At 43.4% G+C, this 17,552-nt stretch overlaps 2 protein-coding genes across 4 annotated transcripts in view; one reads left to right on the forward strand and one right to left on the reverse strand.

Annotated features, from left to right (window-relative positions):
• Nucleotides 1–41: 41 nt before the first annotated feature.
• On the reverse strand, nt 42–9,641 carry AAMDC (adipogenesis associated Mth938 domain containing). Of its 3 annotated transcripts, none has more exons than XM_042024192.1 (4): nt 9,565–9,641; nt 5,463–5,613; nt 1,141–1,236; nt 42–395 (listed from the first exon to the last, which is right to left on the reverse strand). In XM_042024192.1, exons 2-4 carry the CDS (start codon nt 5,592–5,594, stop codon nt 255–257), a joined length of 369 nt encoding a protein of 122 aa, XP_041880126.1. In that variant the 5' UTR covers nt 5,595–5,613; nt 9,565–9,641; the 3' UTR covers nt 42–254. The 3 variants fall into 3 exon arrangements, with proteins under 3 accessions (XP_041880126.1, XP_041880124.1, XP_041880125.1); XM_042024190.1 differs by lacking the exon at nt 9,565–9,641 and adding an exon at nt 9,072–9,167; XM_042024191.1 differs by lacking the exon at nt 9,565–9,641 and adding an exon at nt 9,072–9,168 and having other exon boundaries at nt 315–388.
• The window catches only part of RSF1 (remodeling and spacing factor 1), a 60,719-nt gene continuing 52,572 nt past the window's right edge, over nt 9,406–17,552 (forward strand). Inside the window, exon 1 of the mRNA XM_042024182.1 lies at nt 9,406–9,627. Coding sequence (XP_041880116.1) covers nt 9,429–9,627 — 199 coding nt within the window. The 5' untranslated portion in view covers nt 9,406–9,428. The remainder of the gene's footprint in view (nt 9,628–17,552) is intronic.

The following is a 17,552-nucleotide window of genomic DNA, read 5'->3' on the forward strand; positions in this document are numbered from 1 at the left end:
CTTCAGAGGAAAATTAGGTCAATCTCAACAATACATGGAAATGATTCTGTAATTAAACAATTTTATTAACAGCCCCACCTTTTGTGAGCCCTCGATTTGTTTAAATCCTGAACTAATAAACCGTCCTTGCATTTTAGATTGTCAGTGCACAAATGCCTTGGCACGTAAGTTCACGCTCTGCTGAGTGTAATTGGATTCAGCAGAGGTGTGTCCGTGATTTGGCTGCGGGCCGGGAACGCGGAATGAGCCGCGCTTCAGCAGGTGGAATGGAAGACCCCGCCCACTTTGACACCCTGAGCAGCCAAGGCATTGTACTCGGCCACCGCCTTCTCCGTTTGCAGCACCAGCACGTCAATCCCGTTCTTCTTCAGATAGTCCACAGTGGATGCTGGAACCTCGGAAGAGAAAAGAAATCAGAAAAGCAAGTATCAGATTCTATTCCCCTTAAACTTTAAGACTTGTAGTACACCAGGTACTGATGCCATTTGTTAAACACGACTTAAGAAACTGCCAGTAGCCAAAATAATGCTCAGATAGTTCTAAGATTGATCTCATTTTTTTCTCTTCGATAAAGCTACTTTTCTACACACACCTCCCATATCTCCTTAGCACACTTTAAAATGCAGTCCTCTCTCACAAAAATAAATAGAACTGGAGCTAAAGGAATTTAATGTAAAGAAGGTGTTGTTCATCCCACCAGAAAGCTAAAAACTTGCTTCTCACCAAGTAAAGCTCAGCACTTCTGAGCTTTCTGTAGCTAGTTTATCTGCTGAAATCATACCCTGGCAACATTAGTGACAAAAATGCCTAATTACCAAAGTATTTAGAGCAGCCTAGAGAGCCAGTTATAACCTCTTGCAAGAGGAAGGGACTAATCACATTCTGAAAAATTCTCCTTGTTTCAGTTGCTCCTGTAGCAGAACCATAAACCTGTTTACTGCTTGACGTTGACACTAATACAGAGGAGCTCAAATGATGTTTCTTTCAGGACCTGAGGGACCCCTGACAGGAGCTCATTCACACTGATCCTCATTTTTTTCCCCTCTCAATGAAGCATCATCGATTTAAATTTTTCCCCCAATCAGAGGGAGAGGGAAAACAAGCGGTTCTCTTTATGCTTGTCACAGAACAAAAACCTACCTGCAAAGCCTCACTCATGCCACGACCAATCACCACAGTTTTAACACCCTTCCTGACGACTTCTTCAAGGTCAGCTGGCTGCACTCCTGGAGAATGCTAAGTGTCAGGGAAGGAAAATAATAGTCTGTGTACTGACAGCATCAACTAGGAAAGCTGTGTCTGTATGTCCTGAACACAGAGCAGCAGGGTAAATTAGCAGTACCAAAATGTAATACAACACTCTTCTGTACATACACACAGTAGACAACATTAGAAACTGAAAAAGGTATTTAATATGCAGATGAAGGATGACAATTAATTGATTGATGGCAAGAATACTCTGTATTAAACAGTCAAAACCAAGAAGATGCATTACACATTTCTAAAACATTTATGTCTACCTTCCGGCATTTTATAAATATTAACAGTTAAAGTGAAATTAAAAAGTTGCAAGAATACTGCTGTTTGATTTCAAATTAACAAAATCTCCTTTATTGCAAGCCAAAGTTTACTTACTTTAATAGGTCCTCAGATAATTGAAATGATTAAATAATTTTCTTGTTTACTTTGCAAATCTCACCGAAGAGGACTGAAATGTATTGGGTAGCTTCATTTCAGTTAACAGTTTCCATTTCTGCACTATTCTTTATTTTGAAAAAAGAGTATTTGCAACCAAACTCCTCGAAGAAAGAAGGAACTTTCACAGTACAGTAACAGAGGTTTTAAAGAAGTCCACCCATTTACTGCTATTATGCTTTAAACACATGAAAGCATAAATACACCTGTAATGTTAATGTAAAACATTATTACATAACACTAATTCTCTTCCTGGATTCAGTTTCTATGTATCTCCACATGGTCAAAAGTATGATACTGGACAACCTGTGGCTAGAATTTGGCCCCTCTTTGGTGTGCATTTTTATTTTTAAACCATAAATACTATTTGTGCCCCCTTTTTTTTTTTAGTAGAATTCTGAAGTTACGAAGTTTTTTAGAGGTCTGAGATCAGTTTCTCACTTGAAGTAGGTAATGCCATGGTGGACTCATAGAGAATGGAGCAAGGCTTTCCAAGCTGAAACAAACACATGAGCTCCTAAGGTTGCAGGTGAAAAAAGCCTTTCATGGTAGAGTGCCACTTCCAGTGAGTGAATTATACTTATTCCACAAGCAAGTCTTTAGCACGGCTACTGTCTGAAATTTCAGTAACAGAGATGATTTACCTTTATGGTTCTCCAAGTTCACAGAATCATAGAATACCTCAAGTTGGAAGAGATCCATGAGAATCATTCACAGGACTCACAACTTAAGAGCATCATCCAGATGCTCCTTGAACTCTGACAAGCTTGCTCTCTGACCACTTCCCTGGAGATCCTGTTCCAGAGCCCAATCACCCTCTGGGTGAAAAGCCTTTTCCTAACACCCCATCTGAACGTCCCCTGATGCAGCTTGACTGCATTTCTTTGGGTCCTACTGCTGGTCACCAGAGAGGAGACCAGCACCTTCCCTGCACTGCCCTGCCTCTGGAAAGCATAGACTGCAATAAGGTCACCCCTCAGCCTCCTCTTCTCCAAGATGAAAAAGCCAAGTGACCTCAGCTGCTCCTCATAAGCCTTGCCCTCAAGGCCTTTCACCATCTTCATCACCCTCCTTGGAACACAGTCTAACAGTGTGATGTCCTCCTTATGCTGGGGTGCCCAAAACTGCACACAGAACTTGAGGTGGGGCTGCTCCAGTGCAGAGCAGAGTGGGATGAGCACCTCCCTCAGCTGTGCTGTGCTGGACACACTCCAGGACATGTGTGGCCTTTTGGGCTGCCTGGACCAGAGTCCTTAGTCCACTTACATTCCATATCCACACCTGGAATGCAGAAGTCACTTGAACAGGCAGAGTTTTCTCAGCCCAAATCACTCTAAGCACTTGTTTATGACAGAATAGGCAACGCTTTTCCTTTGGGGCTTTTTAAGTAGACTCAAAACTTAAGACAACAAGAATTGATATGTTTTACTGCAATTACAATAATTAGAGTTCTGGGGAAGGTTTGCTGTCACGTGAGAAGCGCTCCTGAGACATTAAAGCCATGGAACAAAAGGATTTTCTTTGGTAAGAGAAGACACTTTGATGCTAGTAAGAAACTAGTGTTACTAAAGGAAACATGTAACATAATGAAATAACTATCATTGTTGATTTGACAGCAGATTTTCTTGCCTGTTCTGTTCTCTGGCCTGCATTTCAGCAATGCTACTTCTTTTCTTCTGCCATCAGCAGACGGCACTGAAATGCAGCCAGCCAGGGAGAGAGGCTGTCATTCATCCCCAAGGGTTAAGGCCACAATATCTGTTAGTGCTTAGTTACAGAACCTTGCAGGGCCAGTTATACAATATTCCTGATGAAAGAATGCTCCACTAGACAGCAGTGTAACAGCAGAGAACGAAAGGAACCAATTTATTTCCAACTAGAGTGTAGGACATGACCAGCACCGCTTGTTTTCCACACTTCAGTTCCAGCTACCTGCAGGAAAAACGTGCTCAAAGAAAGCAGGCTAACCGTAAAGTAGTCCATTGTTAAAAAAAAATGGGCAGAAAATGCACCTGTTGAATCCTACTGTTTCCAGTGCTGGCAAAAATAACTTTTTTACAGTTCTTCTCAACATTGGAAATGCAGTCTAGAAAAACCTTGGTTCTATTCTTAATATTTGTTGTTTCCGGTTTATTTTAAAAGCAAATCACCTCACTCCTCAGCTGCAAGGACAGAACTGACCTAAAGCAGGAGCTTTACAAGCGACTTACATAAGGCTGTACTTCAGATACGTATTTTTTACTTCCCAATTAAATAAAAAGGATCCCAGAAAACCTACCTCTCCAAAGAACCCAACTATTCTTTTACTCCTCCAATTTTAATTTAACATAGACTTATTTTTCAAATCCTCTAAAGACTTACGGATTTAAACATTTACTTGTGACAAGAAGATATTCCTTGTTAGAAACTTTCAAAAGAAAGCACAGCCTCCTAAATGTTAGTAAGTGCCTATAATTTGAAACCAAAGTTTTCCAGTGGTTGGAATAAATATAAAAATGTGACTGAGCTGGGAACTAGTTGGGAACTTTACAGCGACCGTTACCTGTTCTGCTTCTCCAGTCATGTGCATGTAAACCATGAAAACAACATTGCCAAACAAGCAGACAGCAACTCTCACAACAAAACCCAGCCCTTTGAACAGCCAATGAAAAGTTATTTTTTTATAATCAGGCCATAAATGAAATACATTTTAAAAGATTACATACACAGCTACCTTTGTCTCTGCAAGGTGCAGGTATCTTTGCATGACAGCACCACCTTTCTCTTGGTATTATGTATTCTGCATAAACCAAACTCTGACAGGTTAAAAAATTCTGTTCCCCCAAAGATAACAGATAAAGTTGCAAACCCAAATGCTCTGCATTTCAGTTGTGTCAAAATGAATCCAAGAGAGCTGCATCCTCTGCGTGGATACAGCTACAGGTGCTGGGCCTGGTCAGTACATTGTTATTTTGTGCTTTAACTTTTGCTTTGAAAGTGTGGAACTTTTTTTTTCTAGCCACTTACCTATCCCAGTGCAAATCCTAATATGGGGAGAATTATCAAGTTCCTAATGCAATATATGCTATACTGCTGAAACATCAATATTGCTCCATGTATTTTCACCCAATTCTGATTGCATTTACAGATAAACTTTAACAATTACAAGGGCAAGCACTTAGTATATGGCTACCAAGAGAAGTCACTGTGTCATTAGCCAGACTGTGAGCTTTTCACAGAGAAAATAGAGCATGAGACACTGTATCTGCATATTTTTCCTCTGAAATCTGTACAAGGGACTCCAAGGAAAAGGATATAAACCGCATGCAATGCTGTCATCCAAACATGCAAGGTCAGTCACTGTCTATTTTTTTTTTTTTACTTTTCGTAATTTCCTACCTCACTCAAGATAACTTTTGTTTAGACAGTCTGAAGAGAGGTTGTTACTGGCATCTTATGACAACTGCACTCTTAAGCGGATGAAGAACATTGTTTGAGAGCTCTAAGGTGTATGAGAGTTGTCTGGTCAGGGTGGCTATCAGAACTCATGGCAACAGTTGCTACGTCCTGTTGCGTGTAGGATGTTGTGTGACTGCAGCCCTCTGACCCTTCCACACAGTCACCTCCAAAACATACACTCAGTTCTTCCCAGGAAAATCTAATGGCTAGATGAAAGAAAAAGGCAGCCCACTGAATTTTAAAGTTCCACTGGCTGGAATTTTAACTCTGTTCTCTGGACCATTCTGAGAGTCCTGTTTTAAATGCAGGGTAGTAAACAGCAAACTTACATTAGTCCCAGTTTCTCGCCAATCCCACGTCCGGCTTCCTCCTGGCCATACTTTGCAGTCCTTATATGTTATAGAGCAGCCTTTCACCTTCATCTGACCCCAAGAAAGGGAAGCAATTTCAGGGGAAGACATCACAAAGTTGAACCGAAGTCTGGAAAAAGGATATTTAATACTTAACATCAGGCCAACATATGCAGCACATTAATAAAAATGGAAAATTCTGTCCTTGCCCCAAGGAGCTAGGAAGGAAATGCTATTACAGATTTTATCCACGTGATTTTGTGACAACAGACTTGAACTGAGGATCAGCAGATTTGTTGAATTACCAGTCCTCTTGGGGATTTTATGCAGGATTTTGGGCAAATCATTTTACGTGCTAAATCTGTTCAAGTATTGGATGTTCAACTTTTAAAACTATCAGCAAGGATCAGGTCCCAGAATATCATCTCACATATGGGTTTTAATCTTCTCCCTAAAATGAACAATAAGGATGGCAATAATTTCCTAAAACATCAGAAATCTGCACTATTTCTTTGGCAGCTCCATTAAAGTGGTAAATGAGGTAAAAAAGAAATGCCAAACAAACCGAACAGTAAAGCCATGAACCAGTGTCACTGTCAGATTGCTATAGAAAACAAGACTTTCAGGGATGTAAAGGGGTTGAGCCTTTGCCCAGACACTTCTGAGAGAGACCAAGTCTCCTGGGATAGTTATACATCCAAACAAGAACTTGTCTAATTGTTTGACCTCCATTTTCATTGTTTCAACTTAAATCCATTATTTCTAATCCTTTCTGCTGAGGACAAGTAGAACAGCTTAATCTTTGTCTTTTTCACCATTGTTTTTTGTTTTCTTGAGGACTTGACTCAGTATTTTTCTCATCTTTCATTTAGATTAAACAAACGTCCCTTCAGTCGTGTTTCCTAAGTCTCTGCTTATTTTCTCTGTTTTTCCTTTGGCAGCCAACCACTGCTACACATCTTCCTTTGAAGTCTGTTGCCTAGAACTTGACAGAGCCTTATCAGTGCCGCTGTAGTCCAACCGTTTTTTGGGGTGTGTCACAGTGATGTTGGGATCTGCTGCCACAATCACTGCTGGGTACCAGCAGGGCAGGGACTCTGCCTCACAAGGACTCTGTCAGCTCCCCACAGCAGCTTTCGCCTCCTCACAGTCCCTCACGGTACTGCAGTCTGATTGCTGGGGTGATTCTGGCAGTAGATAAAAAGAGAGGAATTACAGGGTGATGATACCCTGGACATGCTTTGGACTAGCATGGCAGTCCACTGAGATGTCTCCAGGGTAGAGTCACCTTTCTGCCCTTCCAAGTCACATGCTCTGAAATCCACATTTTGAAGAAAACTTCTTGTTTCTCTAGTAAAAAGAGGTCCACCTCTGCCTAATCCAGAAAATCTCTGTGGCAGATCCTTCCAGATACACAGATTCTCATCCTTTATTTTTTAACTGTTTACATTCACCAAGAATCAAATAGTTTAAATTCATCATATGAACCCTGGTGGCACAGATTAAAGGCACTGCCCTTGCAAAAGAGAAAACTTTGGATGACCAGGCTTCCAGTCATCCTGGAAGCCTTCCTTCCTGTCTTGAATGTGCTACAAAAGATGCAGCACCGCCAGACAGGACGTGCTCTCCTTGGATTGCTCTCAGTATCCCGCCTAAAACACTACATGAAGGAAAAAACTGCATTATTTTGGATGCAGCACAGGACTGAGTTTGCCAGAGGTGCTTCTCACACAGGATAGTGGGGAAATTATTTTCCTTCTTGCTCCTGTGAGAAGTTAGTGGCACATGTGTCCTGTCAAACAGGAAGCCAGGCAAGCAGCTAGAGGGGACTGAAACTTGCTTGGATTCATATATTCTAGATCCTCCCATCACACATCCACGATGCAAAGGATTCAAACAAAGATTTGTAAGATTATTTTTCCAAAAGTCTGCCTGGAGGGAGATTATAGCTGAAGAAATGACCAGCAGTAGTCCCAACAGAATGAAATCAAAGAGTAAAGGCCGAATAAAGTACCCAGAATCTGGCTCTGAAGAATGAAAGTAATTTTTGCCTGGGCTACTTTTTAGATGAAATGGTAGAATTAGACCTGGAGGTTAGACAGAGATGAACGAACTGTAAAATGATCAGGAATATCACCTTCCCCAATCCAAACAGTATCACAAGGCTGGAACTGTGCAATCAAACAGGCATAAACTGCAAATGGGAGAGCAAGGATTCCATGCTATCTTATCCAAACAGCACAAAAGTAAGTAAATAGCAGAAATGATGCAACAAAACTTACAAGGTACACATAAAAATTTGTCATCTACAACTATTTCCCATAATATTGCCAGAGAATATCAGTAAGGTCAGGCCACTTGAATAAATAAGAATTTCTTAGAGTAAGAATGAACTCATTGACAGAAACTTTGGGCATCCTTTGGTGTAGGGCGTGGTCCAATCACTGAGGAGTAGGAAAATAGTTCTCGAACAAATTCTTCTTTTAATTATTCACTGTGAGAAATGTAAAGTATCAAAATACACAGTAACACTTAAGATCAAAAGAGACCTTGAATTAAATGACTTGCACGTACAACCTAAAATGACAATTTCTGTAAACTGCAGTTGTCCGAACACAAAGAGACAGGAGCAGAAATGGCTCAAGACTCTAAAAGCAAAGTCATGAGGGTTTAAAAACATCAGAAATAAAGGAAGCAGAACTTAAAAGGAGACAAAATGCAAGTTTATGCCAGGAGACTATACTAAAAGAGAGAAATGAAGCGGTGGCTAAGGATGGCAGAAGACAAAAGCAGCTGAGAAGGAAGCGGAAGAAAGTTAAGATTGAATTGCAGTTGGGCAAGCTGGTGGATTTTAAGATTGCCAGCACACCTTTCTTCTATGGAGGTAACCAGCAACAAGTGGAATAAAAAAGGTGAACGAGAGCAGTGCACCAGATAATATTATCTGCAGAAGAAAAGGACGTTTCGTAAAAGCCAAGGGGCAACCTGAGACTGAAGAGGATAAAAGTGAAAGAGTAAATCGGTGTACGTGAAGTTTTGGGCAGAACAAACTCCTGTAAGGTGTCAGAAGACAACGTGGTTCTCCAGCGCTGCCTGGGAGCAGGGTCAGGAGGCAGGCCACTTCCCATTCCAGGGGATACAGCAGCCAAAGGAAGGTCAGGATTAAGAACTGACATCAGCAAAGCAAAGAGAAAGGACGGGAGAAGTTTAGATCAGCTGTGTAGGGAGGGGGAAGGTGTCAAGTTCACGAAGGAGGAAAACACTCTTCGGGAACTTGGCAATTCCATTTCGCTGGGGAGCCTTGTGAGGGCAGTTAACCGGGAGGTCACGGAGGTCTGGTAGTAAGAGAAGAGGGGGGAACAGCACTTTGTGAATACAGCGGAGAGAAGCAAAGAGACAAGGACAGAAAAACCTGAGAAGCACTGCGGGGGGGTGGGGGGAGGGAGTAGGGAAGGGAAGGTGCTGTTCAGGACCCCCCGAAACATGGCCTGGCGTGACGGGGCACAAAGACCGGGACTGCCACGGGCCCGGCCGCGCCCTCCCGCCCGCTCCCCTCACGCCGAGGGTCCGTCACGCGCTCGCACTCACCGCCCCGCGCGCGCGACCCCACTGCCCCGCCAGGCTCCGCCTCCGCCTGGCCCCGCGGGGAGGGGGCGGGGTCCCCGTTGCCACACTCTCATTGGCCAGCGCTCCCTGCCGCCCCCGCCCCCTCCCGTTTCGATTGGTCGGTCGGAGAGTCTGTCCCCGCCCCTGCCCCGCCTTGTTTTCATTCCCCCTCGCCGCGCGCGGCGGCGGGGAGCCGGCTCGCGCCGCTCTGGCCGCCGCCCCCTGCCCTCCCCTGCCTTCCTCGTCTCCCCGGTGCATTGTGGGATAGTGGCGGCCCGGCCCGGCAGCGCCCCCTCCTCCCTCCCCCTCCCCAGCTCCTTCTCCATCCCCAGGTCCAAGATGGCGGCGGCGGCGGCTCCTCCGGCCCCATCCCCGCCGCCCCCTGCCCCGGCGGGCCCGCGTTGCCCGGGCTCCTGGCCCAACTTCGCCGTTGTCTGCTCCTTCCTCGAGCGCTACGGGGCCCTGCTGGACCTGCCTGAGCTGCCCTTCCCCGAGCTGGAGCGCGTCCTGCAACCGCCGCAGGAGCCCGGAGACCAGGGTGAGCGACTCCGATACCTCTCCCTCCCGCCCGCTCCGGGGCGGCCGGCTGAGGGGGGCGCGGGGGGCGGAGGGGGGGCCGGGGCTGTCCCCCCCCCGCCTCCTCCCGGCCCCGGGGGTGGAGCGCGCCGAGGGAGAGGAGGGGCCTGGGATTCCCGGGGGGGGGGAGGGGGGGGAGCCCTCGCTCCCTGCTTTTTTTGGGGGGGAGCAGCTATTTGTGTGTGTATGTTGGGGGGAGAGCTTCCTTCCCCCGCGGCGGGCACGGGAAGGAGGTGGGGTACTTCCCCCTCCCCTCTCCTCCCTCTCAGTGCCGCCTGTGACCCCCCTCCGTCCCTCCCCCCCACCCCCCCCCGTTTCCCTGGGTTCGTTCCCGAGCTCTGTGCGGGTGGGACTCCTTGCAGAAAAGAAGGATAAGCCGAAATAACTATTTTTGTTCAGCTTGGCGGTGGTAGCCGGTCTCTCTTCCACCTCATCCCCTCCCCACAGCCTGGGGGGCGCTTCATAGCCTCTTTCCCCTCCCCCCCCCCCCATCTCTGTCCGTTTACACCTCTTCCCCGAAACAAGAAGGGGACACAAACACACATAATATATACAAACACACGGAATGTCCTGATCCCCAGTGCCCTCCCTCCCTTCCTTTCCTCTCTGTGTATGTGGGATGAGGAATGGGGGTCACGGAGAAGCCCTGAGCCCCCCCACGGCTGCTGTTGTGGGCCGTCTCCTCCCCACAAACACAGCCAGCCATTGTGTGCCACCTCCATCCCTCTCTTCTCCCCCCTCCTCCTCCCCCATCCCCTCTTCCACTTGCGGGGGGGACAAGCTGTGGCTGCTCGCTGCTGCTCCCCCGCCGCCACCTGAGACGTGCGAGGTGGAGGGATAGGTTATGCACTCCGCTGTTTGCTTTCGAGCTGCTCGCCCTCTTCTCCCTCTCCAGTAGCAGGTTTGATTGCCAGACTCTCTAATCCCAGCCGCCCGCGATGGATGCGGGAGGGCCCGGGCCAAGAGAGCAGCCTGGGGAAGAAGGGCTGTGTGGAGGCGGCCGCAGGAATACAGAGGGGAGGGAGCTTGTTGCTCTTGATCTCTTGTCTCTGTTATTCGTTTGGTTGTTGCCTCTGCACTCTTGCCACATAGGGAGCCCGTGCAGCTCATGGCGCATGCTCGGCAAGGCCCTTGGAAACTTCCTGCTGCTGGAGAAGCCCGGCTCAGGGCTGCTTCTGGTCCAACAGCTCCTGCTTTTTCCCCAAAACGCGCTCGCTCTCGCCTCCTTTCCCACCAAACCCACCCTGTTTTGGGCAGGGAAGGTGGGTGTGTGATTAAATCGGCATGTAGGTGTTTCCTCATATAAAGGAAGTTGCATTTTGCTAAGCGCAGGTGTCCTTGTCTGAATTCACAACAGCCACTGCTGAAATAGAATGAAATAAGATTAATGTGTTTTCTCCTCATGTTGTCAATATGAAAGAGACAGCTTTCTTAAAACAGGGTTAGCTTTGTGGAAAATACATGTTTAGATTAAATTCCCCACCACTCCTGTACCTCTTAAGTTATATAAAGGACTCATTAGAAGAAACGTTGTTGTGTTAAGCTGTTGCAAAACTTATTAATAAAAACCACCAACACATTTAAAAGTTTGAATTTTTAGTGCAAACAGTCATTTTAAAGTGATGTCTGCAAAAAAAACTAATGCTCTTACTGTGTGGCACAAAGTGAGTGGATATGTAGGAGTAATTTAGTTGTGTGGACTGCAAAATAAATTAAACTGAAAGGGTGAGATAGTGGCCTGTGTTTTAAAAATATGCATTTTATTAAAAAAACCCTAACACCCTAATTCCTAATGATTTTTAATTGCATGATGGGGGTTGTCAACAGGTCAGTGTTTACTGCATGACTATTTTCTAAAAAGATTTGAAATTACTTGTCTTATGGAGTTTGCATTTTGGGTTGATTTGATACTTGTCAAATTTTTAAACTTTTCTTTGTATTGCCCTTCCTGTTTGGCAGGGGACAGGTTATTCTTCCTGCTTTAGAACAGGCCCCCCAAATGGGAGCAGATGCAGCTTCTGAAAATGTAATGTCTGAAGTACTGGGGTTCTTTGCTTGTGGCTGGTGTAGCTGATGTAATGGCAGAGATAATTCTCATCTCTAAGAGAGAGTGTGGAGGTGTGGAAGACAAACTTGGATAATTCTTGATGCTTTGTGTGATAATTGATGGATATCCTGGATATATTTTCCTTTGATAAAACCAACTCGCTGGGCTTGGTCTGTGGTACACACTATTACCTGGTGTATTTTACACTTTTGGGAAAATGGCTGCAGTGACTAGATTTCTCTACATGATTTTTACTTCAAGTAGTCCTCAAGGTGGTGTTTTTAAGGGTAGAAGTCATAAAGCTACTAAAAACTGATGGAAAACTGAAGGGGTTCTTTTATTTCTGAACATCTGTTGTTTACAACTGTATGTAGTTTTCCTTGGAATGCAAAAGGGATTTTGATTTCAGTTTGTAATGTACAGTTAGTTTCACTTTTGATACCAGTATTGCTTGACAGTGGATTTGCAGTGACGTAACAAAATCTAAGGAAATAGCTACAGAACCTCAAAGTGTTTGGGTTTTTCTCCTGAATTTTTCAGAAACTGGAGCAAGTTTCAAATCTCAACTGCACATAACACCTATTTGTAACTCCTCTTCATATTAATGGGAGGCAATCAGTAGTTTGAGGGTTTTCTGATTTATCTTTAAAACTGTTTTGATGCTCAGCATTTTAAAAACATTTTTAGTGGGTTTTTTGTTTGTATTTTTTTTTTTTAGCATGGTCTGTTGTGTCTTGTCTGAAGAGTTACTCTTGGGAGATGCCAGCAGAAGTTACTTCCTTTATATTAGGAGTCCCAAGGAGAACAAGGAGCTTAAGTTTGGATGTCATTCCATAGTTGTATAACAGTCATATTTTCTCTCCTGTTAATAATTAGAACAAAGTACTTGCTCATTATTAAGGAAGCAGGGTATAACCTTTCCATACTGGAAGGGATGCTGAGCAGATGCTGACAGCTAGGAAGCTACCAGTTATTTCATAGAGGGTTTTTAGATTTTTGTTATTGCATAGACTGCGCTTGAACTTTGCTGTATTACCTCTCCGTAACTGAGAATTTCAAGAAAAATAGTAAGGACAGCAGTGCTCAGGTATGAATAGTTTTCAATAGTAGTTTGACTAATTGAGAGATCAAATTAGCCTGTATTAGTAGCATGTTATATGCTTTAACCAACTGTACACAGGTTGAGATTTAGTGGGTAATGTAAAACATACTTGATTTGGAAAATAAGAATGTGTGGTGTTGATTTCACCCTATTTCAGCTATTGAATAGTGGGATAAACTGATAGATCTGGAAATAGTCTGCTACTTAAAAAAGCTCTTTGATAAAATAGCTTAATTTTTCTGGCTGATGGTTCATTTAAAAGTTGCAACCATTCAAAAAAAGTAATGAGACCTATAGTTATCTGGTGACTATTTCATTTTATAAAGAATAATTATCTTGCCTTTATGGGTGCTTATTCTTGCTTTAAGTACAATGTTGTGACTTGGGTTGCAATTTTGACAACCTCGAATGTCTTAGGAAGGAGTAAAGTTGAGTGTCTGTCAAGATGGTGACAGTGTTAACTCACAAAATTTGCTAGTCGATATGCCTCAGAAAGTAAATTGTTTCTTACAGGGTTTATTAAAAAGCAGCTGCTGTGGTTTAACCCCAGTTGGCAACTCAGCCATTCACTCACTGTCCCCTGGTGGGGTGGGGGAGAGAATCAGAAAGATGAAAGTGAGCAAAAGAGTGGGCTGAGACAGAGACAGTTTATTAGGGAAAGCAAAATGAGGAAATCGTTCACCACTTCCCCATGGGCAGGCAGGTGTTCAGCCATCTCCAGGTCAGCAGGGCTCCATCCCATGTAATGGTGACTTGGGAAGGCAAAGGCCATCATTCCCAGTGTTCTAGTCTTCCTTCTTATTAGCCCCAGCTTTACATGCTGAGCATGACACTGTATGATCTGGATATCCCTTGGGTCACTTGGGGTCAGCTGTCCTGGCTGTGTCCCCTCCCAACTCCTTGTGCACCCCCAGTCCCCTTGCTGGTGGGGTCGGTGAGGAGCAGCAAAGGCCTTGGCTCTGTGTGAGCACTGCTCAGCAATAACAAAAGCAACCTGGTATTCACAGGCACAGGTTGCCCAGAGAAGCTGTGACTGCTCCATTCCCTGGAAGTGTTTGATGCCAGGATGGATGGGACTTCGAGCAAGCTGGTCTAGTGGGAGGTGTCCCTGCTGATGACAGGGGGTTGGAATGAGATAATCCTTAAGGTCCCTTCCAGCCCAAACCATTCTAGGATGATCAATACTGTTTTGAGTAAAAATCCAAAACAAAGCCCCATACCAGCTACTATGAAGAATATTAACTTGATGCTCTCCAGGTCCATCACAGAAACCCAGTATATGATTTTAACTGGAACTTCTGGTGGCTGAGAGCTGTCATTACAACCATCTTACTGTACTTCTAGATGCAAAACTAAGGTAATGATACAGATCATCCTGCAGTCTGCCATGGTACTGCATCTCCTTTGCCTCTGGTTGCTTCCAAAAGCAAAACTGCAAACTGGAACAAATTATCACAGGAAAGCAGTACTTGTTCTTCTCGTTCTTACAAACATATGCTGTGGTGGCTTTTTTGTTTGCCTGTGATTTTTTTGTTTAGTTGGTTTTTTTTCCTTTGGTTTTTTTATTTTTTTTTTGAGAGAGTTATTACTTGCAGTAGAAGAGGAGCTGCAAATTTAAATACTAAAAAATGTGGCAGAGGGGAGCAAGAACTATATTTGTGTTTAGGGCTGTGTTTAAGGAACCATGCTATCAAGTCACCACCTCCTTTGTGTCGGTAAATAGCTGGAGAATTGGTATAAATGTTAATTAAGCACTTGGTCTCTTGTGAATGAAAATATTAGTAGAATGTTAGCTTGCACAACAGAGATCTAATTTTACACATGACTACGCAAAACACTCGCTGGTTTGCCCGGTTCCCTGGTGTGTGAATGGGAGAATCTCTCCCGGAGGTGAATGGCATCTTCCAAAGTGTGCTAGGCTGCGTTAGCTCATCGATTTTTGCAGGCTTTTCTTAGCAGTGTGGCGTTTGATTTGTTCTTCGTTGAAATGGTCACAAGTACACATGCTTGGTGTGTTCTTTCAGCAAAATTGCATCAAAATCTTGTTGGTGAAGATCATGCTAAAGGTGGTCTTGAAAACAGCAAGTGTGTTTTGTGTGGATTTCCAATCTGAAGCACTCTTCTGTACTCTAACTGCAGCTCAAACTTCTTTATCGCCTTTGACTCTTGACAGTCACCCTGACAGACTGACCTAGCCTGGAAGATTGATGCTTAATTACAGCATGAATGTGTTACATTTGTTTGGAGTGTGGTAGTAAAAACACTCTGCATGTATTGACTGGGGTTTAAATAATTTAAAGAAAGACATGGTGAGGTGCAAATGCCTGGTAGGAGGTTCATTTTTCTGAATATTTTCTCCCCTTTTCTGTCTTTATAATGAGTGCTTAGGTTAATGGCAGACAGCTTATGGAAAATCTGTACGAACCATTTATGGGGGTTTTTTTTATTTTATTTTTGGTAGCGAATACTTGTGACTACATTGCAGACCTAAAAATAAAAAAAGTCTTTGGAGCTACCATGCTTCAAAGCAGTAAGTTATATTTTGTAAGATGCTGTATTTTTCCTGAATCTTCTAGACACCTAACACATTTTTTCAAATTAATTTGGATATTGAAATAATTTGTTTTCAGTAGGTTATGTTTGTGGTTTTTTATTATCATTCCAATACCTCTGGAAAGCAATACATTAATCTCAAGGGTTCTTACCATTCTCTGAAGAAGTTAACAATTAACATTGACTTAAACTGCTGTTGAATATATGTATGGCTGAAAGGTACCTGAAGCTTTGTAGCTGTTTAATATAACAAGAAAAGGCAACTGTATCTAATGACAAGGCGCTTGACAAACTTTCAAGCTCAAGATTAGCTGTGTTCCCAGTGAAGAGTGAAATGGTGTTCTGTTAATGTGATTGATTTTTCTTGTATTTCATATTTGATATCAAGCATGTTTGTGTACTGTTGATCAGAAGTTACAGGATTTGATGTGACTCTTAGGTAAAGTTGTGGTACATTGCAGTAACTTGTAATATCTACAGTAGATAGATAGATAGGTTAGTAGATAGGTTAGTATTAAAAGTAGGTGATAAATGTGATGTGGAAGTACTGTCAAACATTGCTTCACTTTAAATTTAATAATTGATATGGTACATGAGATTTGTTATCTGATTTCAATGAAGAAAGATTAATTCATGTGGTGTCTTCTTATGTAAATGGCCAGGTTCTGACTTAAAGGTTGGTAGTGTCTGTAATGCTGGGTGTGTGTAGTTTATTTGCACATTATATATTGCTGCATCTTCTTCATTAACATATTAAGTGTGTGGCATTATCAATATTAGAAGCTTTCTTCTGCCCTAAAGCTGTATCAGCTTGTTGGAGGTAACGCTTTTCATCTGTCTGCAGGCCTGAGTGTTCCTGTCTTTTCACACCCTTTCCTTTGTGAATAAGAAATTTTAACTGCTGTTCTGAATCAGTCAAGTAGTTACCACCTTAATGCAGGCTGACCTGACTGTGTATTTGTGGAATGTAAGTATATAATAGTGCCTTCCTGCTGCATCTAGGGACTGAACAAAAATATTTATGTCAAAGCCATTAATCCACAACCTGGTAGTAAAATACTGCATTTTTAACTCAGCAACTAACTACTGGAGAATAAGAGCATAGCTAGGAAACTTTAGAACTTGTTTATTTCTTCTGTGCTTGTTTCATTTTTTACTATGATGGAGGCTCTACGCTCATGTTTCTAGACATCAAATTAACTCATTTGTTGAAGGTAGGCTCCAGTGGCTTGGAACTGATATCCTCAAACAGCATAACAGGGTTAAATCTGGAGAAAGTAAGTAACAGGGGATCATTCCAGTCCTGACTTCATGGCAAATAAGTCTCTAATGCAGAATAAACTCGTCTGGTCTACACTTCAGTTACTGTAGATTAATCTGATGTTAAGGTCAACATGCCACATCTGCATGTGCTTTTCAGTTATTCATTTGAGAAGTGACGTTTTCCTCGGAAATAATTCTCTCATAACTATTCCTATTTTGTTGGTTTTGCCATGGGGAGACTTCACACCTTTATGTGCGTTGAGCTGGCATGTCAGCTCATCCCAGTCTGCTTTCATATTTATGCTGTTAATGCCAGTTTTAGGTAGACTCCGCATTTCATGATCTAGTATAGAGGACAGGAAAACTCTGTACTTAGGGTGAGAGAAGCAGTTCTGTCTCTTTCCAGTAACACTGCCCATCTGAAAGAGATGCCAGAATGCCATATGGAGTGGAAAAAAGGAACTTGGGACACTGCTCTCCAGGCCCAGATGAGCTACAGAACATCTGAGGTGCCCTTGCAAAGCTCAGCCTTCTTAGGGATTATGCACATTCTGTTGGACCACGTGCCTCCACCAAGGAAGAGCAGTATGCTTTCAGTAGGTGGCTTTATTGAATTCCAACAGTTTGGGTGGCACAGAACTGGAGGAAAAGCTTCTGATATTACTTCCAAGTCAGAGTCTTAAGGCTTATTTCAGGACAAGTGTATAAGAACCAGGAATGTTGGCGGAAATTCTTGTGGCCGGTGTGAGGTGGTGTTCAGTGAAAGAAGCTCCATGGCAGTGCTGTACTGTGGTACATTTGTATTGGAGAACCTTATAATCATCTAAGTGAGTTGTGTGTGACACCGTTATTGCATACAAGATGGAAGTTATGTTTTATCCAGCAATCCCTTAGCACTCTGCCTTGGCCAACTTCAGAGGTC

This window comes from Corvus kubaryi, unplaced genomic scaffold (genome assembly GCF_017639235.1).
Source record: "Corvus kubaryi isolate FWS band 111438036 unplaced genomic scaffold, C.kubaryi_AGA036_p1.0 37260, whole genome shotgun sequence".
Taxonomy (NCBI): domain Eukaryota; kingdom Metazoa; phylum Chordata; class Aves; order Passeriformes; family Corvidae; genus Corvus; species Corvus kubaryi.